Source organism: Dermacentor variabilis, chromosome 5 (genome assembly GCF_050947875.1).
Source record: "Dermacentor variabilis isolate Ectoservices chromosome 5, ASM5094787v1, whole genome shotgun sequence".
NCBI lineage: Eukaryota > Metazoa > Arthropoda > Arachnida > Ixodida > Ixodidae > Dermacentor > Dermacentor variabilis.
This window is the reverse complement of record NC_134572.1, coordinates 83422924-83445746: the sequence shown is the minus strand read 5'-3', so window position 1 is coordinate 83445746 and position 22823 is coordinate 83422924. Positions and strand designations below refer to the sequence as shown.

Sequence of the window (22823 nt, the reverse complement as noted above, 5' to 3'; positions counted from 1 at the left end):
AAAATAGCATCCCGGGTGTGACTTCTGCGGGCACCTACTTGTTTTTTTGGTGTGCATCTGTGCGTATATCTATAACGGCGCCGATAATGTACTACGCATAGGTCCCATGTAGTACAAATACGTCACGAAAATCTTGCAGTGCCGTAGAAGCAAGTGTGTAAGCCAGCAATATCTCTGGAAAGCAAAATCCCATCTTTCGGTTCTTGGTACATAAAGTTAAAGGCACTATGTTGAAATATTCCCGTAAACTCAACGCTTATTTTCCAATGCCACAAGCAAGTTGTTTCGCCCTTCTGACAATTTCTGAAGGACGTTCAAGCAACAGTCACTGGGAAAGTGCAACAAAACGAAGTCTCTAGGAAGATAGTACAAGAGAATAGAAAGTAAAAACAAGTTGTCACCGTAACCCACGTATTATAGAACCAGCAGTAAATGAATTGCTGGTAAACGGAATCTACCTTTCAAATCCTTCTTACTGCAAATTTCTCCCAAAAAATTATTCACCGACAAACTACAAAAAAGTAGTTTCCTCCCTTTCCCCATTCCATAGTTTGGTCCGGCGCACACCTAGCATATATGTACTCACTTTGAGACCTTCACTGCGGCTTGTTTAAGTGTAAAACGATATTGGCCCAGGTTTATCCCGTAAAAACAAAAGAAGAAAAGACGAAGAATGAAATACACGCTGAATCTGTAGCTTTGTTACGGGGACGCAAGCTGCTATTTAGTTTGACAGCTGGCAGAGAGCCTTATTCTGTTTTCATTAGTACGGCAGGATGACAGTCAGCGGACCGGCAGTTATTCATTCTGCGCGAAAGAAAGATACGTGTACCCAATTATGTGGCCGATAGGGAAGCCGTCGTCCAATCGTAATAATCGGGGCTGTGCGATCGCCCCGGCCTCTCCCCCGCGGTCCAACTGACCCATTGTTAAAAAGCTGAGGCATTTGTCGCCAGCATCTGTCCTCCGCAGCATCTGCAGGGGACTCCATCAGAACAACGTGCTTCGAGGCCTCACGCCGACGAACATGGAGCTCGCTGCGGCTGTGGTACTGTTCCTCTGTGCCGGGCAACTGGCTGTACTCGGAACGTGGGCTGCCGAAGGGTAAGCGGACTCTCCTCTTCAGGGCATTTCTTCTTAGAGGAGCAAGCGTGTTTTACGGCTTTTAAAGTAAGCCAGCGTTGCGAAAATGAAAGTAACAGAAAGCCGCCCGGCCTAGTCTTTCAGTGTCACCGAAAACAGTAACATCTGCCCCGACGACGGCGGTCCCGTCAGTTGGCCCGACGACAACCACCACGATGTCGGGAGGGTTTTCTCTGAATTGAAACAATGTACTGGTATTCTTTAATGCTTGGTACCCTTTTTTATCTCATAAATGATATGACACGATTGTGATATGGTGTGATGATAAGGTTTTGGTACGTTATATGAATGGACACATCAAAAGCTGAAAAAATAACGCATGATAACTACCATCATAAGCCTTAATCTCAAAGCTTGACGCAGAATCAATGAAGGCCTTTGAGGAATAATGGTTCTTGAAATATTTAGCCAATTAACACACAATAAAAGTTATTTTCTTTTATTTACAGGCCTCATTTTCTATACTCTCTCCAGCTGCCAAGAGACTGTTACCCTTTCTCCCATATCACAGTTTCTTTTCGCGCACTCTCTTGCTGCTAGATCCCATCTTGCCCTATCCGATATCGATTACCCTCTACGTGCATCCTCCTGGCAGTAATGAACGAACCGGAAGCTATTTTTCGTTTTGAGAAAGAAACCCAAGTGGATTCAACGCAATCACGCAATGTAAATGACGCTAAGCTTGTTTCATTTAGTGAGGAAGGAACTGTAGCGGATGTAATGTGCACCATGTGATCACCTGTAGCTTTTGGCTGCCTCCGGGACGAGGACGATCTACGATGTCTGTCGAGGGAAGAACGGTGATGAGCGGTGTATGCCCAGACATGTACGACACATATGTAAATTCGAGCGAGGATTCTGCAGCCCATGTGTTACTGTGGCATATGCATATTGGCCAAGATTGGGCCCATACCCAGCGGCAAAGACCCAATTTCCCAAGAAGGGGCACACGCACATACAGTGTCACCGGTCACGCATTCCAACAAGAAAAATAGATTCATAAGGAGCATTTTCTAAGTACAGCGAAATAGATGCAATAAGGTCATACACTGCAGCAGAAGAAGAAAATATAACATCCGACACATTTAACAATCATCTCCACGAAGTGGTAGTAGCAATATTGTATGATAGAAATACATCATGTAATACTTTCCGCGACAGGTGGGTTAGGTCAATACAATTCTGTGAGAATTTGTTTAAAAAGCCAGAGATTACATCGTCGATTCAAGAGAAGCTACGTGCCCACTTACACCAAACGCTGGGGGGGTAGGCCAAGAAAGCTTTGCTCCCGTCAAAAACAATTGTGTGTATTAAGTGTGGTTACAATCACCGGAAGATGAAAAGCTGTACCAGTCACAGTTACCCCATCTTTCACAGCACCACGGCCACAACCATGTTGCAGACTTAAGGCAGGGTTCTTCCAGTCTAAATCAGCGTAAAATCTTAGAATCCTTCAACTCATTTGCATTTAGAACGCAGTCAAAGCGGAACACTGAAATGGAACCCGATGGTCCCCCAAGAAAGCCAATTGTCGCCATATTCTCAGTCAATTGTCATACCGCATTAGAGCAAGAAAGTATTTCATGGTGTCGCCAATCACATTACAGGCTTCATGCACGAGAGGACGTCGCGGAGGAACCAGAAGCCAGCAACGACGATGAAGCTGGTGAGAGATAATGAACTGCAATAACACTAGGTGCCACTGCACCCTCTTACAAGCCCTTTCTCGCGAGAAAAGCACACAAACCCTCGTTGAGTGGTTGAATAGATGCAATTTAGTCATGCACATTTTTGTTTGAAACCCACTGATCGCGTGACCACGAGCTGAGGACAGGCAAAGAAATGTTAATTTATATGCTTATTTAATTTTTGAGAACCCATTTACTTGAAAGCACAACAGAATAAGAGAGACAGGCACACAAGTATATTTGTTTGTGCCTTCTATACAAGTCAGCGCTTTCTCAAACTTAACATGAACTGAGTGGCCGCATTTATTACTCTGCTGGTAAGAGATGAAAACCTATAAAAATTCACTTAGTTCCTCCAAATCCCTACCAATCGCCCGGAACAGTGCGCTTAATCCTCTAGGGATTTTGGCTATTGGGTGGGCTATAAAAGACCTAAAGAAGCTGGCCAGCTTCTTTAGCAGGGCTTTTATAGCACACATGCACATAGCGCACGTGTGCTATGTGCGAAGCCCACGTGCGTGCTTGTGCGTGCGTACATAAAATAGCTGGCTCTCCAGTAATCGAGGCTAGATGTAAGCATGTAATGCTAACGGGCAAAGCAGATTGGTTGGAGCAGATACTAGCCACAATCTTAAAATGGGTGTACTACATGTTCACAGCAAAGCATTATATGTCCCACGAGGAAGTGCCGAGGGAGGTTCCAGTAAACAAAGCAAATGAATGACTTTGAAAAGAAAAGATAGTAAATTTGGGTGGGAATAGAACCCGGACCTCCGTGGTGCGAGACGAGAACGCTTCCCCTACGCCATGACGGCTCCATGGTTCTGGCTGACCTAAAGGTACGCCTAAAGCGTGCGTCATTGCACACGTCACGTCGGCTGAGTAAAAGTGCGGCTAGTACGTGCGTCGCTGGGCACGTGACAGCGCAGCCAATGGGGGGTAGGTGACGTCATCAGCATCTTGTATGACCTCAGTGGTAATAGAGAAGGTAGTAAATGGTATAACAACGTTAATTAGTAGTAATTATGAATAATTCGCGTGAATTAGAGGTAATTAAGGAGAAGTAAAGTGAATGAAGGCGGATTAAAGTAAATTAAGGTAGATTAAAAGGAGTTAGGCTGGATTAAAGTACGTACAACTTAAAGCAAAATGAATTAAGCTGGATTGAAGTAGAGTTGTAAAGTTAGAGTAAGGTGACTTAAGGTGGAGTAGAGCGAATTAAGGTGAAGTAAATTGAATGAAGGTGGTGTAAAATGGAGTAAGGTGTACTAAAGTTGATTAAGGAGGTTTGCATGCTTTCGCATTAAAATCACGTGAGGATACTAAAGCGATTGTCAATTTATTTTGACGCATAGAAAAGAAAAAAAGCTCAATTGTGCCTATAAAAGAAGAACTGCAATGCTTCCCACGCGAAAGATTTGTTGGATATCGTGTTGAAAGATATTGTGAGCTTCCTGCACGTGAATGCTAATAAATGCGTATTGCACAAACCTCGTCGACACCGGCGAACACTTAGGTGCACGCATGTAAACGGCCTTGTCGAATGGCTGAGTACAGGTTCTTGGCAGCACCTGCGTTCTGTCTGTCCAATATTCGTGACCGTGATCTTCGCTCTCAATATTTCGATCAACGGCGAGAAGTACACAACACCCATGTCCTTTCTCACGTGTCACGTAAGGCATCACTTTATCCACCTTACGTTAGTTCCGGTAAATAAATGAAGATGAGCATTAGGTAACGTTGGGAATACAAGCGTCTTGTGGCAATGATCTGCGGTCAGGTGGTTATTAAACAGTCAAGTATATAGCGCGGTAAGCCTACTGTAAGTTTAAGCTTACTCTGCTAGATACTAAGTTCCAAGATGCCGGTCAGATATTGTCTCTTGATCAGCATTGCAGTTTGACATACTTTCCGATACGTGTTGTGTGAGAACTTCCGTGCAACTTTGATGTCAATCCGAATTTTCAAAGCATTGAACATGTACATAACAACATAACGAACATGTACATAACAGTACATTGAAAAAAAAAACAAGCCATTAAACTTTGGCTGACTGCTGTTGTTACACTTGAAATTTAAGAAGGTACATTCACTTGCTTCTACATCACCTGTATAGGATCAAATAGCTTTTTTTTCGCTGATAAGGACTCAGATTTATGGATGCTCATGGTACTACCCAGCCTGCAACAGTGTCCCAGTATTCATCATCATTAGTTACAAGGTTAGGCACGTGCTATCCGAACAGGTTTTGGGAGCACATACAATGTGATGCGCAGGAGGGGCACTTATCAAGCCATGGAAAACAAGGCCATGCTTACAACTGTAAACTCGTCCTTATCGGCGGACATACAAGATATTGGAATGCCTTGCAGCAAACAATAGGAAGCGCACAAATAGGCACACACATATATTTTAACTCAAGGGCCCGTTTTCCCGGACACTTATCTCCCATGAAGAGCAATGCTTTACTTTGTTTTATTCTTTTATTCAGATGGCCATGAACTGAAATAATACCATGCAAATAACATGGTCAACAAAAATCAGCTGCGAAGTGGCCCAATATAGGAATTTAAATTTTATGGTTTACAATTGTTGACCCGGGAAATTTCTAGTGAGCTGCCATCCAAGCGTAAAGGAAAATGATAAAAATGACAACCATTCTACTGTGCGAAGATGGAATGGCACCAAAAGTTGACGACAGTCAAAGCTCTCAGACGACAAGCAAAGTGCTTTCGCTCCCATTCCATCTTCCCAGAGTGGAACGGTTGTCATTAGTTCGTTCAGCATGGCGGGAACGTTCTTCATCGGTGGTCGTTTTGCGCCGGCGCCGTTTACATTCTTACTGCTGTTCGCTCCGATGTTCCTCGTACGCACGTTTTTCTTCGGGTGTACGAACTATACGTGCCAGCCCCATCGATAACGCAGCTGTTTTTAGCGCCGATACCTCTCCTGCTTATATACTGCAATAACCTTGACGACATGCTATTTTTCACAGCGAGCGTTCTAATCTCTTCCGAATTTTGACATCTGCGCTGCCGCACTGCACCCGTACGTGATCACACACAAAGCAAATAATGAAACCCATTGTGTACGGGTTTGTTAGAAATCGCTAAGTTCGTTTCTGTTGCCGGACACCGAGAAAACTACGGAAGGTTAGTCGTACACAGCTTTCGCTGTAAAGCGGGAAAGAGCCTCATTCAGCGGAGAACGATGGCCCTCGATAAGACGCGAACAAACCCGTTTCCTAACGGCACTAGAGTAAATCATACATGACAGGTTTCTGTCACGGAGTTTCCACGTCTATTCATATCTCTCCTGAGAAATCTTTGGATACGAAATATTGCAACGTTTTTTCGCTGCGACAAGCAGTTCGTTCGTGTGTCCCAACGGGCCAGAGTTACATGAGTAGTGCCTCTGTATATATCTGCCTCTGCTTGCGCGAAGATGCAGCCCATTCGCTAATAGATCAGTGAAGAAACAAAACGAAAGAAGAAAAAATAAATGGCACAGACAGGAATGCATACGCATTGGTGACTGAACTGTCACGTGACCACGGCTATTTGCTTTCGTAGCAACCACGCGATTCTAGAACAATCTGCCTTTGCATATAAGCAAGACAACGCTGCCAGGACAGAAACAGCAGCAACAACGAAACTAACAATGGCAGCCTCAGCAATAACAAGCAGGGGTGCATTTTGCTAACAATGGATCTCTCGAACCACGCCCACTGTTACGTCATTGCGAAGACCTTTATATATAGAGAGAGGGAAGGCTTCAAAGATAAATTGCAGCTAAGCCAGTACGTGTTTGTGGGATTTCAGTGAAAGCTGTGAGATTTGGAAAACACTACATGCATTTACTTAATTCCGCATTTTCTGGCAGGTGAGCTGTTCAAGTGATTCGACGAGTTTTACGAATGAACACAAAAGAAAGCAATAGAGGCAGCCAAGCTGCGCTTTACATGCAAGCTGTTGCATCACATCGATGATGCTTTCACGACACAACGGAGACAGGCAAATGACAAAGGCAGCTGTGTCCGCATTACGGTCAGTGAACATATCCACCCTTACGGGTTACAGTTCGAAACTATAGGCGTCCCGCAGAGCATTCGGCGGTCGGATGCACTCCCCAGACGATGCACCCCAAACACTACCCGGCGCCGGGTTTCGGGAGCGCCTGTACCCACTTCTTTTGTTTTTTCGGTGGGTGCGAGCGGTGGGTTTTGTACTGTGCACCTACCGCAGCCGTGGCTTGCGCCCTGTACACTATGCCACGACTGCGGTACAGGCAAATGAAGAAAAAGGAAATAATAAAAAGGAATTACATCTAAAACAAGTTATGACACCACATCAATGACGCTTTTGCGAAGCAAGAGAGACTGGCGAATGAAAAATGCAGTAATCAGGAAGGAATTCCGTCTGCCCAAGTGATATTCGGGAAAATTGAACAATTTTACTCTGTTCTAACAGCACTAAAAACCGAAAGTAACACTGCTGGCCGATAGTCATTGTGCCACCTTGATGGCTTTAAGTACAAAGCGAATTAACGGCAACAATCACGCTTAGTAGCCTTTTGAGTGTATCAGCTTTGCTCTGGATGTGTCCTTCATCTCGGACTTTGACACCAAACAGTTTTTCTGTATCGTGCGCTTCTCGTTTAAAATAAAGTGCCACAAACCTTGCGCTTGTCATTGAAGACAGCTGTTACGCATTATATCACTCTTGTACATCAAACAGCACAACCCTTCGCCGTCGTGAAAGCAATGTGACAAGTTTAAGCTGGCAGCAATCACATGTCCGAACTCTATGTGGGTCATCCAGCCTTGATAGGGGACGTCAATTTGGCTTCATTGAAGAGCTCCTCCAACCGCAATATGGCTGTGCGGTGAACATTGCAGCGGTTATAGAAAATACATTTTCTCGGTGCATGATTTGCAGCCATGGTGAAACTGAGAAACATAATTAATGCATATGAATGCAATTAGGAAAAATAGACCACCTTCTGATGTTTGTATTAAGACCGGACTATTTCGCCGTGTGATGGTTCTGAAGATGTGGGAGAGTTGAAGTTACTGAACAGTCCACGAGTTATTTCTTGGACACCCGCCGTGGTTGCTCAGTGGCTATGGTGTTGGACTGCTGAGCACGAGGTCGCGGGATCGAATCCCGGCCACGGCGGCAGCATTTCGATGGAGGCGAAATGCGAAAACACCCGTGTGCTTAGATTTAGGTGCACGTTAAAGAGCCCCAGGTGGTCAAAATTTCCGGAGTCCTCCGCTACGGCGTGCCTCATAATCAGAAAGTGGTTTTGGCACGTAAAACCCCAAATATTATTATTATTTCTTGATACACAGGCGGCCACGAAAACATTCTAAACACGTCTTCTTTTTTTTTCTGGAACAAATCTTAGTATCTCTTTCAACATGTGACACATATGACCTCACAGACTTTGTTTTAAGAGAGTAACGTCACATTGGGCAGCATGTGACATCGAGATGGTGCCTGAAACTGCGTGTTCTCCGGTTGCGTGCATGCTCTAGAAGAAAATCGCAGTGAAACAGTGACTATTCGAAGCAAACTGCAGTCAAAAGTATGGAAATATAGAGTAGAATACCTTGACAAAAGTGCGAGGCATCTCCATATTAATAGGTGCCTCTAACGCCGTGAAGAAATTTCTGCGCGAGCTTCGCAAAAACGAGGCTGAAGCTTTTGCCTGCCGTGTGCTCAAGAGCGTTCACGCGATCCACTCCTTTTGCGATTATAGTTCACCTATAACCCTTGATATCCTTGATGCAATACCGGATGTTGTGTCAGGTCGCATGTATTGATGAAGAAAGAATGCAACGCTGAACGTTCAGCTGGAACATACTCCGATCACAACACTTGGCTGTCACGATGAGAGGAATGCATGACCCCGCTATGAAGTATAATGTATAATAATTATGCAAATACTCACGTCCACGTGCACAGTGCATGACGAAAAAAAAAATAACCACAGCCTAGCAAGCAGAGGGAGCTTTGCAAGACGATTTAAACAAACGCCAATCCCACTACTTCAAAGGTATATAATTCCGCTACAAAGGAAAAAAAAAGGAATTTTAGTCAGAGCGACAGGGCATCGCACTCGCGTACCACCAGCGGATGACATGCGAACTTATTAAGCGCGTAATTAAATGTGTCAAGTACGTTTTCATGTTATGCCGCTTGTACGTTATCAAATCATGCTTTAGACAGCTATATACGTTTAGACGAATTTAGATATACATAGCATCGTGAAGTACGTTTTGGTATTTGGCCGCCTTTCCCTGCTCAGATTAAGATTCAGACAGATGAAATTTTAGACTGATTTGGAGACGCATAGCACTGTATTCGGATTTTGATTAGCTGTGATCCTTTCTGCACCGCGCATGATCTCGTGTCCTGCTTCGGTCATAATGAGTTGTTCTGTCGAGGCAGCTTAATCGATCACTGACATCGTCCATTAATGTTGATTGATTGATGCTGGATATGTGGAATTTGAACGTCCCAACCAGACACCAAGCGTATAGTCGTGGACAACTTTCTGTGGCACCTAAGTGAAAGCTAAATGGGCGGAGCCATGGCACAAGTATTACTGCGCCAAGTAATCCGGCAGAGTATGACAGTGCTTTAAGATTTCTTTCTTTCAGAGCAGGTAGTGAATAAGCGTAACTTACGTGCGATGGTTTTGCGTTTGCCAAAACGCAGAAGAGCAAAGCAAAACAGTCGAAGTCATATTTCATACTGAGTGGCTTATTTCTTTTCTTATTTTGATTTAAGCGTTGTAGTAATGTACTTTGTGTTTCTCAGATTAAGCAAACGCAAGTTATACTGTGGGGATATCTTGAGGAGCACTTTCACGCGCGCGCTTCACCTCCGTAGCTTTAACTACATTGTCACAAAAAGTCGACCGTGATCAAAAGCGATACGGCATGCTGACCGGATCATCAATGTTGCCGGATTCGAGATGCCTTCAGGTAGCATGTGCGGGTTTATTGACCAGTTGCCTTCACCAACAAATATCGCGTACTCGTGACACCTGCGGCAGAAATGATGCTCCATATCCGCCGCCAAGCTTTGTGAGTGATGGCGCTGGCTAACACTCCCAAGGTTAGTTCTAGTAGTAACACATAGATACCCAAGAAAATGGATGGGGAAACCGCGCCGCGGTACCTCAATTGGTTAGAGCATCGCACGCGTAATGCGAAGACGTGGGATCGTTCCCCAGCTGCGGCAAGTTGTTTTTTCATCCACTTTCATTGCCATTAATTTATCATTTCTTTAATTCAGTTAGTAAGTACAAGTAATTTCCCCTATGTTGCTCTTAGTGTCTTTGCTTGTTGGCTTCTCACGATATAATTAATAGAAATTGGCACCCTCAATTAAGCCCCCTTCTTTTCGTTCTCTCAGTTCAAGGCGTACTAGAGCAACCCAGTCGTTGATCATCATGCCACTACCAGTCCACTAAAGACGCTGCACAGAATGCGCGCCTGTTTAGAGGATGTATTACGACATAGGGATGGAGTTCATGTCGATTCCAGCAAATATATAGCGGCCGAGCATATATTCTTGCTCGCTGGTGCTGTGGCCATTCAACGAACGCATCGGTTTCACCCAAACATTCCAGCCCATTGAAGTTCCTTCGCTCTGTAGAAAAGAGCATGTTGCTTAAAATCCCAAACCAGTAATTTTCTTTTTCCCTGTGCATAATGCAATTTATTACATGTTGGACTTCACCTTTCACTTTTGCCTTTTTTTTCTTTACCTGTACTGTACAGGGATTCAGTAGTGCCGTTTTATAACATATATTGTTTACCTTTTCAAAAGCCAATAGTGCTAACTATATTTAGTGTGTAAGAAGTTAAAGATTATATTTTATCAAACGTTTATAAACTTGTGTTCAAGTGTATCACTTGTGTTCACCTCTCAAACATTAATTTAGGGTCCTGCGAAAGCAGGTAACTGCGTTTCAGCATTTTTAAAGGTGACCGACAAAAATTTAGATTAATCAATGAATCGATGAAGGACCCTGCATCGAAAGCGATTAATTGATTAAAGGCTAAAATGAAGATTGATTAATCGTTAATTGAATAAAAAATTGGAGGACGCTTAAGCTTCGCCTTCAAGAGTGGAACACGACAGCCTTCCCATCGACCCGCCAAGGGGTGTAAGACAAAGCGCTACGGCGCAGGCATCACTTACGAGGCGCCCCGCATCGGACTTTGCGTCCACCTATCACACGGAAAGCGTCGAGCAACGCAGCGTTCTGCGCAGCAACGAAACGTGCGCCTGAGCAAACGGAACGAACCAAAGAACTCGGTGTCTCGGAGGCGGAAGCGATCTACGCCAGCCAAACGTCGTGATCGGCACGGGCAGAGAGATAGACAGATAGTAATCTAAAGAAAGGAACGGCGCTTGATTCTGCAACCCGCGTGGGAGCACGGCGAAGCGTCGCCAGGGGAGAGGGAGTCGGGGCCGCAACGCGCCTGGCACCGGTCCGCGCACAGCCCAGCCCCAATGCGCGCATGGCGCGCCACCTGTCGGGGCAGCGCTGTACATTGAGAGGAGGGGTCTTCTGTGTTTGCCGCAAGATGGCTCTGCGTGTGTGGTAAGCGCAGAAGAAATGTAGCGGAAACGTACTTCGCTATTCGTATAAATGCGACTTCTGTAAGTTACGTGCTCATAATTACCGATATACACCGCAGTATAACATTGTACGGCACGTTTTTAAGGCAACACCGCGTTCACTAAAAGCGCGTTTGTACCGATTTCAAGCATCGAACTCGTGGCTGAGTGGTAGCGTCTCCGTCTCACACTCCGGAGACCCTGGTTCGATTCCCACCCAGCCCATCTTGGAAGTTGCTTTTTATTTATGAAGTGCCTGCCATGATTTATCGCTCACGGCCAACGCCGCGGACGCCGACGCCGACACCCGACATCGACGCCGACGACACCGGCTTTTCTGCGACACGAGCTCCTTAACGCTATCGCGTTAAAAATATATCGGCCATCCCTAGAAAACTTCGTGCTGCCTCTCGCTTCAACTCGTCTCCGAAACTTGATTACGCGAGCTCCAACACTAAGTGCGCGAGAACGCAGCCCACACGAAGCCACCAGCCATCTCAGCTCGCCTACATTTCCATCCGCCGTAGATTACGTCCAAGATAGGGTGCGCGGTGCCATACGCAGCAACGGCCGGGAATGAAGAGACAGCCTCACAATATGCTTCACAAATGCTCAGCCATCGCAAGAGCTAAGACTCTTGCCACAGGGACAAAGTGCTTGACGGCGCAGTCGAGAGACGCACTTCTTTTCCAATCAAAGGTTTAGGAAGCATTGGTAACGTTTTTTTTCGTTTTTTTTCGTTTCCTCACGAATTAGTTTGGAAGGGTTACCAGCACTATAAGTAACGTGGTGGGCAATGTTTTGGAGATTCACTGAAAATTTCATTAATATTGTTCGAAATATAAGAAAGCAAAGCATTTCGACCCATAAACATTTCAAAATTATATTAATGAAACCGCGCATAATTAATTAATTAATTACGTTTGCTGGACATTTCACATTTTGTTTTTGTAGCTCTGTAAGTTTTTCTAATTTGCGTCCGGGCGAAAAAGAAGAGAGAAAGAGCGCCAAGCAAAATGTGTGCGTGCTATTATTCCCGCCTTTAACGGCACCCTGGGCAATGTCACCAGAGTTCGAAACTTGGTGCTACCATGATGCAAATTGTCGTGTTGCTTTTGCTCTGCAATCTGATTAATATAATTTTGAAAATTTTACGGACCTAAATGCTCTCATTTTTGTATTTGGAACAATATTCATTAAATTTCCAGTGAATCGCCAAAACATTACGCATAACGTTTCTTATATGGTTGATAAGCTATCCAATATGACTCACAAGGGAACGAAAAAGAGATTAACAATACTTGCTAAATATTTTTTCACGCACACACAAAGAATTTGCTAAAACGAAACTGCTGGGAAGAGGTTTATCTTGTGAGTTGAGCTAATGAGTGTTCAACTATTCATGCGACTGGTGTAAATGATAACTGCGATCAGACTGTGTTGAAGATATCGCTCACTTCAGCAGGGCAGACCTTGTTCCTGACGCCCCTAATCAAGGATGGAAAACTAGACGAAGCCAAGTCGAAGAGCAAAGTCGGCCCCCTCGGCGCCGATTACGAAGTGCCTGGCTACTCAGGTTACATCACCGTCAACCCGCAGTATAACAGCAACCTGTTCTTCTGGTTCGTGCCATCCCTGGTGAGTGTACACGTGAGTCTAATTAAAGATGCGTGTTTAAAGCAATAATTCAAGTAGTTTGCAGGTGATTACAGAGCGACAACATCTGAAGTTGTATGAAGGGTGGTTAGCCGAGAAGGTGATCAAAAGAAATATGTGAAAATCCAGTATTTTGCCCGCAGTAAATTAATGTACGACGTGTTTTAGAAAAACCTACGCATGGAGCGAAGTGAAGGACAGCGCTACGGTCAGTGCTGTTGTTCACAGTTATGCCTAACCTTGCGCATCGCAGGTGTAATCCTTCGTGTTTGGGCACTATTTAAGTATTCGCGTAGTGCACCCCCTGTCGCTACTGATGGCCACCTAGTGGGCGGTTTCAAAAGTACGCTAGAGATGCAGAAAGGATGGCTGAAGTACCCGACTGCGATTTTTCCTTCATTCGGGGGCCGGACCGCTAATTAGACGGCGACAGCTCAAGAAAAGGTTCGGGCCTCTGCGAGAGCGCACGTGTACACGATGTCGCCGGAGTTTTGGGACAACCCAGAACGCGTTCGTGCTGCAGCTTTCGCAATCTGAAATTTCCTTTGGAAACGCACAACGGTAAAATCTTACCGACGTTTGAGCGTCTTTTTGTCGAATGTTACGAAAGAAAGAAGCCACACGATGCACTTTAAAGCGAAGCAGCGCCGACCAAGGTAGATGGGCGCTGGCGGCAAGGCCGGGATTAGTCCATTGCGGCGTAGGCATTGCACTCCTGCGCCGCAAAAGATAATAAGCAAGAATGCAATTGAGTACAAAATGCACACGATGCAAATCACTCTGCGTGGTAAGTCTGCTCAGGCAGCATCAAGGTGTAATCACTTCACAAACATGGCGCGAATTTTTCAACGAAAATCGGACAGCAATAACGTATGCAGCAGCTATGAGCGATTCATCCCTGAGCTTCCTTATTTCTAAAGCATTTTCCAAGTAAACGGAATATCGAAGACGTCGTTGGGCGAAACGAAAAGAAACCTGTTAACGAAGCACTTGCCTGTAAACATATTGATGAAACACAGAGTGATTTAACCCCGGTAAATACGATGCAAGGCGTACTTAATTAAATCAACAGTTCTACATGAAGCAACTGGCAACAGTTCCACACGCGTAAAGTCAAGCATAAGATAGATTAACAAAAAAAAAGAACGTCAACTGCCTTAGAGCTGGTGCGACGATTTGACGCGCCACATGAAAACAACCAAATCAGTCCTTAAAAGCCTCAGCAGCTTCAACACACAACGCGATGCACTCGTACAGTCGTGCGCAATAGCAAGTGCGACGCGGTAAAGAAGCGGCAAACGGTAGAGGCGGCAAGCGGCATTCAAAATCTAAGCGCAATGCTTTTAAGCCCCCATGCTGCACCGAGGACAAACCGAATCTAAGACGTGGGTAGGCCGGGATAAACTATGTCGCTTACTCGCGTAAGGATGATCGAGTGCCATGAACACCCAGATGACAAAATAAAGTATGATAACAAGACATTTCCAGTCGAACGCGCCGATGCACTGGTATACGATTGCTCTCGCTCATGAGATCTCGCGGAAAAGGATTATAACCGCGTCGCCAGCAAGCAAGGGAGAGAAAGAAAAGTAGGCAGTGACGGTCGTGAGTGCCGGATCAAAGAAAAGGAAGGTGGCCTCTCGGCTCCAATATGGGAGAAGGCAGGAGAGGGATATCAGAAAAAGCCTCTACGCGGGGACGAGAGCAGCTCGCCTACCTGCACTACTGCTCTACGACATTCCTTTGGTTCCTATCTCAGCTACTGCTACGCAGTTTTTTTTTTTAAATTCTCGAGCTAGAACGCTCCCGGCAACGGCCCTTTACAGCACGTAGTGTAATAAGAAAATTCCAAACGGGCCCTAACAATCGAGGGGCCCTTTTAGATTTTCACAAACAGGTTTAGTATGTGGTCAGAATCGTGCGAATTCTGTTCTCGTGAAACACGTACATGCAATTCATTCAGGTTGGAACTTGCCGTGGTGACTGCAGTTGGTTTTAAAAAAAATACAATTATCAATTATTAGCCTAAGGTGTTCTGACAACATGAAACGATGCCTGCACAGCAAGCCAAGAGATCGATAAACTTTGTTACAGATACGTTCGACGTTAGAATGCCAGGACATGCTTTTCTGAGACACGACACCACTTTGAACTACGGGAACCACTGCTACTATATTTAATACACCAAGGTTACGTTACGTTACACCGTTACGTTCTACAGCTTTGCTTCCACAGGGTATAAGAAGGCCACCTTGTGTTTTGTGCGCGTCCGTTGTTAGAGAATAATTTTCTCTCCAGCTTCTGAAAAACATGGTGTTATTTAGCGGTATTTTGAAGGTCAGTAATTTCACGCCTTAAAAAGAAAGCCGGCTTCTGTCGTTAGCGTAGGTTATAAACATGGCATTTCGATCAAGCTTTACTGTATCCCTTATGTACTCTTAAACATGCAGCCTCGCTAAATAACCTCTTTTTAGTTGTGGTTGCTGTCATGGTATACTTTTGCAGGTCTTGTATAGCAATCAATATAATACTAAAAGCAATTTCGACCCACCAGGGAGGACCAAGACAATTTTGCTTGCTGATTACCTACAGTTTTGCCATGACTGGAGCACTCGGCACTTTTCGTAAGACCAGCGGAAGCTTCTGTCATTTGATAGGACGCCTGTTGAAGCATGTTTTCCATCTAAGCGATAGCTTTGCACTTTAAGTGGAACGCGTGTTTGCGTTCGATAATTCAAAGCAGTAGTACCCCCCGTGCTGAAGTGTAGGCTCTTCCAGAAAAAGGAATCGATAAGCGCTACCGTAGCGAATGCCTTACGCCCAACAATTCAGCGCAGCGTTCACTGCGAATGCACTCGCTCAATATTTCAGTTTGAGTGGTAGGCAGCTCAGTGCTCGCAAAGCACCACAAGAGTGCTATACTGGCATTTAGACCAATAGAATATAGAAAAAACATTCGTCAAAACTCACCTCGCGATGACTGTTCACGGTAATGCGTTTAGTAGGAATCAATATAGCGGCCCAAAGTATGGCCACCGTCGAAAAGCACTATGCATGAGGCGCGCACTGCAGCTGGACTCCTCTTTCGTCCTTGCCTTAGAGCACTCGCAGCCATCTTGTGCCGCCGCCGCCGCTAAGCCTGCGCGAGGCCTCCGTAATGCATGGCGAACCCCTGCGTGCGGACGGCACCCGGGCTCCAGTCTCGCACTTCTTTCTGAACACGCTGCACCATCTAGCGGCGCTGCCTAGAAGTCTGCGCGTGACCTCCGAGACGAGAAGCATGGCGCGCCAGTGCCCGCGACCTCTGAGAATCGTTCCCTCATTAGACGCACAACCAGTGACACATGCACAGTTAACCAAGTCGGCGAGAGGCTAATTGAAGAGCGGCACGTACCCAATGCATTTGTGGCTCAGTATGATAAGGCATTACTGTAATTGAGGAACTGTTCTGACGTTGGTTCAATTCCGCTTAGCATCGGAGAAACTTAAGGGATCTTTTTCGTCATTGCAGTGTGGCACATTCTCCGTGGCACATACCTAGCTACCTAAATTGGCGTCAGTGACCTTCGTTGAAGAGTGGCGCATACCCACTGGCACATGCCCAGTCACCTAAGTTGTCAACAAAGAAGTTTATTGAAGACCAACACCGACTGAGTGGCCCATGCCCAGTGATCCAAGTCAGCGTAAAAGAGTTTACTCGAACAGCGGCACCTATACCCTGTCCCGCAGCTAGAGTGACCCATGTCGACGTGAAAGTGGTTCGTTGAAGAGCGACACGTCTGTACACATTGGCACACATTCAACGACCCAAGTTGGTCCGAGGATTGGCCTCGAAACCTGTTCCCTCAGCACAGCAGCCCGATGCGCTAAACATTAGACTCAGTGACTCAGGCAGGCGGGAAAGAGGCCAGATACATAGAAAAATACACTGCCCCGAAAAATACCCGAAGTATCCCAAAAATGCTAGCGCATTAAAAAGTATGCTTAGGTCGATTACTACACAAAGTAATCAGCGGTGCTGCGACTACCACACGATTACAACAACGACGACGATGGCACTGCGCCAACAAGACTTCGTCGATTGACATCTAAAAAGTGAAAGGAGCGCTGAGAATGACCGATAGCCTGATATCCGCTCTGCAAGCGACCGCTCTTGGTCTTGAAAGTTGAATTATTCCACTTTTGGAAATTATGTGTGAATATAATCCTTGGTTGATTGATTGATGGATATCCAAGACTTCGAAGTTTTGCCTACCTCCTTTTGAGTTCATCGACCCTTTCTTTGCCGAATCTTATTTCCGTGTCTCTCAGCCTGCCCGTGAGGACGATTAATAGCGCGCATTTTGAGCTTCACGCTTTCAGCTACATAGGTCTCTCATGAAATGTGCGCCTTGGGTGTTATATTCAACAGATAATTATAGTTGTGCCAATAACCACAACACCGTAATAGTTAATAAATATCTGGTTTCTTTGACTCTCGTTATGGCAAACACGTGGCGTCATATTAGTGTTTCTTGCTGTCGAGTATACATTGGAACCTGTAAAGTACTATTAAGGAAACGGCGTACCGCATTATGTTTTTGGAAGTCTTTAGTAATAGCAGAGACAGAAGCGAATGTTGCGAGACATTAGTGAGAGAAGGCGAGAAGCTCCCGTCCCGTACATGTCACGCGCCGTTCTTCATTTTTCGTTTCTCTCTACCTTATTCGATGCGCAGCGCATTTTCAGTGGTGGTTTTGCTTCTCTCAAGGATCATCGCGTTCGCGTTACTTCTCTATTTATTGCACTGCAAGCTGGACGGCTGACGTGGAATGCGAGCGACGTGACGTCGTCGTCTCTGCTAGCGAGAAGAATAGCAGCTCCGGCGCAAAGGACGTCGGGCATTCTTAATATTTCGGCTGTTATCATGGCATAAATTTACGTTAGATTTTGCAGACGTGATCGTTACCACATAATTATCAAGCTTGTTTCCAATGCAGAAACTTTCCAAAGGTTGCTTTAATACCAGCAGCCAACTACAAGCTCGACAATTTTATTAACATGTAACGGCGGGCTCAGTGAAACACCTTATCTGGTTTACTTTCCATTTTCCTTGAAGTATTAAGGTCGTAGGTAATTCATATGTGACTGGAAGAGAGAGAGAGAGAAAGGCAAAGGAAAGACAGGGAGGTTAACCAGAGATTATCTCCGGTTGGCTACCTTGTACTGGGGGAGGGGCAAGGGTATGCGATAGGTGAGAGACAGAAGGATAAAAAAGAAAGAAAAATGAAAAGAACCTACACATACACACACGCACGTACACACAAACTGTTTCTTTTGGCACTGTCACACAGATCGCAAAGACGTTCCTAGTGTTACGCCGTGTCACCGTACAATCCTACGTCACAGAGTGTAGTCACAATTTGTCAGAAAGTCCAGTGTCATTTAAGTACCGCAGTAGCGCCTTCATAGCGGATCGCGCTGATGTCCGCGTAGGCCAGTTTCCAAGGATCTTGTTTTCTGTAAGTTGGCCTCGGGACTGCTAGGGTGATTTACGCGTCATTTCTTTTGCCAGAGTGATCCGGACAATGCACCGGTGATACTGTGGATGCAAGGCGGACCCGGAACCACATCGATGCTTGGTTTCTTCGCCGAGAACGGGCCGTACGTACTGTCGGCTGACGGCAGCGAGATCAGGTACCGCGAGATCAACTGGGCGACGCGCTACTCGATGCTGTACGTGGACCAGCCCGTGGGCACGGGCTTCAGCTTTACTGAGAACGAAGCAGGCTACGCGCGCAACCAGACAGACGTGGGCCGCGACATGCTCGAGTTTTTGCAGCAGTTCTTCACGCTATTCGGCGAGCTGGCCGAGAACGAGTTGTACCTTTCGGGAGAGTCCTATGCCGGTAGGTTCTCGCGTTCTGGATCTATCGCTTTCGAGATGTGCTTCGTTTTCGGCTGCAAAATGTTCAGCGCAACGCGTCATCAAAGAAATGGGCGTGTTATACTTACAAAACGGGCTTGTGAGCTGGGCGATGTTAAAGTAACGCTGATAAGAGGTGGGCGATTGTTTCTGATTTGCGACCACGTTCGCTCACTTCGACAATCGATGCACACTAAAAGCGACAACCTTACGAGAGAATAGCGCCCTGGCTTGCGAATTTATATTTTTACTTGCGCTCACAATGAACCAGCTGTCTTTCATAGAAGGGACTACGCCTCCACTTAAGCAGGAAAACTAAACCCCAATTATTCATTATTGTATCACTGTTGTGTCGAATGTGGCATCATATTTCTTATGGCTCCAAGAAAACCCCATCGGCTCGCGCAATCAATGAATTTGTAACGCTACATGTTAACAACAGCACAGGTCACCAACCGCAAAGACTCTGATTTAACTATATGCGTGCCCAGAACATTGACTTTAGCTTTCCAGCACGTGCAGTGGCTTAGTGGTTTAGCGCAGCGATGAACAAGAGCATTCAGCTCTTCTTATCTCGCATGCATCGTGCAATCACACTTTGAATGCGCTTCATTGCATTTCCTAGTGAATATTTGCGAATTTGTTGCGCAATTTTCACCATCGCATGTAAGCATTCGCACCCCCCTTGAGCACGTTCATGCATTAGTTAATTTATTCAAAGATACCTTACAGGCCATTGTTTGAGGGGGGAGAGTACATTCAAAGGTTATAACATACAATAATTAGAATACGTATGTGAATACATATACAAAAATACAGGGTAAGAAATGCGCTAACATATAGTAATGTGGTGTTACAATTGTTCAATGGACAAACCGAATGATTTTGAATGCAACGGGTCATTGGACAATAAAATTTCACACAGGAAAATATAATCAGTTTTGTGAGAATGTGGGGATACTGTGGATGCAAGGCGGAGTCATTTTTGTCAACATTTTCTTTGAAGAAAGGCTCAACCTATATTTGAATTTATACGGTAGTTAGTCTACAGACCACGCAGGGATGACTTCTCGCCCTGCAGTTTATGGAATAACACTACAGAGTCTCTAATTAGTATTAAAACCATATAAGAACCTAACTATACAGTATATCCTTAAGAAATTTGTGAGCACCCATCTGAGGCAAATATTTTGAGAATAATGTATGTAAATCGCGTGAAGGTAAAGTAAAGAAATTAACAAGAAGGAAAATTACTTGATATCTATATCCAGAATCAAGAAGGGTGCCGACACTGTGGTATAGAAGTTACATAAACAGGCATAAAGGGCCTCAGAAAGGCTGGTCTACGTTTCGACAGGTCGACCTATCGTTGCCGAAGCCTGCCTTGTCACCCTCGGCGAGTTAGCATTGGCGGGTTAACAAAGTGACATCACGTGCGCTCGCTGGTGGCGGCAGCTGGCTGTAAAGGAAGAGACTGAAAAGAAAATGAGTGCTATCATTTGGCGTCGACTGATTAAACATATTTTTGTACGTGCCACCTTCCATGTCCCCTTCTCGATGTCCTTTAAAATTTTCCTTCTCTATATTGAAGGTATAAAGCAGGTACCGTATTTAAAGCACAATCTGAATATCTCTCCGATTATTAGAGCGCGTAGAATCGATTCCAGCCCCTTCGGTAGCTCCAACGTTCTTTTCACTGTTTTGGGCGATCACGGTCCTTAGGGTTCCTATATGTCGAACATTAACTCATGCTAACTGACGACCTCACCAAACGCTCCTTCACTCACGTGCCTTCTTTTAACTCCCAACACGTAGGTAAGTACGTTCCGACAGTTGGAGCCACGTTGCACCAGAACGCCGACACGATGCGGGTGAAGATCAACTTCCGGGGTATCGCCTATGGCAATGGCATAACGGACCCGATCCACATGATGGACGTCGGCGAGGTCATCTACGGGGTCGGTCTGATTGATCGAAGCGCCGCCGACTACATGATGAGCGTCACCCGAGAGGCGGTCCAGCACATCCGCGCCGGCAACACAGTCGAAGCCCTCATGCTCATGGACACACTGTTCTTCGGAATCGCGACCGAGGGCAAGGGCGAAACCTTCTTCAAGAACGTCACCGGATACAGTTACTACTACAACTACCTGACCGACACCGAGCCCAAAGGTTCCAGGGCGTACAAGGTGTTCCTGCCGAAGCCTCGAGCCAGACGCGCGCTGCACGTGGGTGACCAGGAGTTCAGCACGACGCGCGAGGTCGTGGTCAACCACTTCCTCGACGACTTCATGCGCTCGGCCGTACCACAGTTCACCGAGGTGCTAGAGAATGGCTACAAGGTTCTCGTATACAGCGGCCCCCTGGACTTGTGCGTGCCCACGACCATGACCGAGAATTTCCTCGCGCACGTCGCCTGGGCGCACGTCGACCGCTGGGCCCACGCTCCCCGGCACCAATGGTGGAGTGCCGATGGCCATCAGCTGTACGGCTACAAGAAGACTGTCGAGAACCTCAACTTTGTGGTGGTGCGTAACGGCGGCCACGAGCTACCTTACGACCAGCCCGAGGCCATGATGGAGCTTATCACGGCCTTCGTTGATGGCACGGAGCCCTTCTCCGACGTGTCTGCCACTACTGTCGAATAAATGTAACCGTTGTGTACAACTGCATCCTCTTGCTGCCGGCGACATTTTTTCTTGAGAAGCAGGCGTCGGCGCACGTTTCTGAATTGCGTGTATTTCGCTGAGGACATACTGCGTCGCGGTCACCGACGAACCCAGGAACTGCTTCATGCAGTTCCTGAAGCTCTATACTGCACTCTTGCTGTAAAATCTGGTAGTTCTAAGGGACCCCCTAGCTAGGTTAAACTTCCCGGTTATCAAGTCTCTCCGCTGGTATCAAAACATTATATGTCAATAGATGAGCATCGTCTTGTGTCAGAGCGAAAGCAATGCCATTGTCGTACGGTCTGGCACAAAGTAGTGCCCACAAGCAATCAAACTCAAATTTCTTATCCCTGAATGCATGACTGTATTGACTGGTCTCTTACTTTATACCGTTGTGTATTTTTCAAACACTTCATATACAGTCACTGGCGTGATTTGATACGTAAACTTTTTATTTAAAGGGGAATAAAAGACACAGCTGCCTTATGCTTTAAAGGCGTGTGCGGATACCTCCCACTGGGGCTTGTGTTCGTGTCTTCGTGGGCGGTTCTCAAGGAGACGATGGCCTGGTCCGTCTTCACCACAGACGAATTCGGCGAGCTTCGTCCACAGAAGGGGAACGCCTTTGCAATTACTTTGGCGAGGTAAAATCCATTCAACTAGTGTGAATGGCTGAACTCCAAGAGGTATTCCGTCCACAGTACTGCCAACCTGAGCAGCAAGTTTTCTGCTAACTCGGATAAAAAAAAAAGTTCCATAGATTTTCGTACATTTTTGCAAGATACGTATGAATAATATCAGATTGTCAATACTTCGTTTCGTTTCTCTTATTTGGCCCCTTAGACATTGTCTAAGAGGAGCTCGAGGCTACAGGCTAAATTGCCTGGGGAGGCCTTGTCTCCTTTACTGATTATAGAGAACATAGTTACATGCTACATTGAACATATGCATCAGCTCGCACAAACCACACACAATACAGTCAAAGGTAAAATACAAAAAACTAGAAGCATAAGAAACATCACATATAAACACAAATTGCAGTTACACAGCTAATAATAGACCTATAATTCCATTATTAAACATAATACACATAAAAACAGGAAAAAACAAGGTGCCCACA

The 22823-nt window shown here is 45.7% G+C and overlaps 1 protein-coding gene across 2 annotated transcripts; it reads left to right on the top strand.

Annotated features, from left to right (window-relative positions):
• Positions 1–956: 956 nt before the first annotated feature.
• Positions 957–21706, top strand: LOC142581918 (venom serine carboxypeptidase-like). 2 transcript variants are annotated; one of them, XM_075691363.1, is made up of 5 exons: positions 957–1104; positions 2751–2809; positions 12939–13111; positions 18684–19017; positions 20850–21706. In XM_075691363.1, exons 1-5 carry the CDS (start codon positions 1028–1030, stop codon positions 21680–21682), a joined length of 1476 nt encoding a protein of 491 aa, XP_075547478.1. In that variant the 5' UTR covers positions 957–1027; the 3' UTR covers positions 21683–21706. The 2 variants fall into 2 exon arrangements, with proteins under 2 accessions (XP_075547478.1, XP_075547477.1); XM_075691362.1 differs by having other exon boundaries at positions 12936–13111.
• The last annotated feature ends 1117 nt before the right edge of the window (positions 21707–22823 follow it).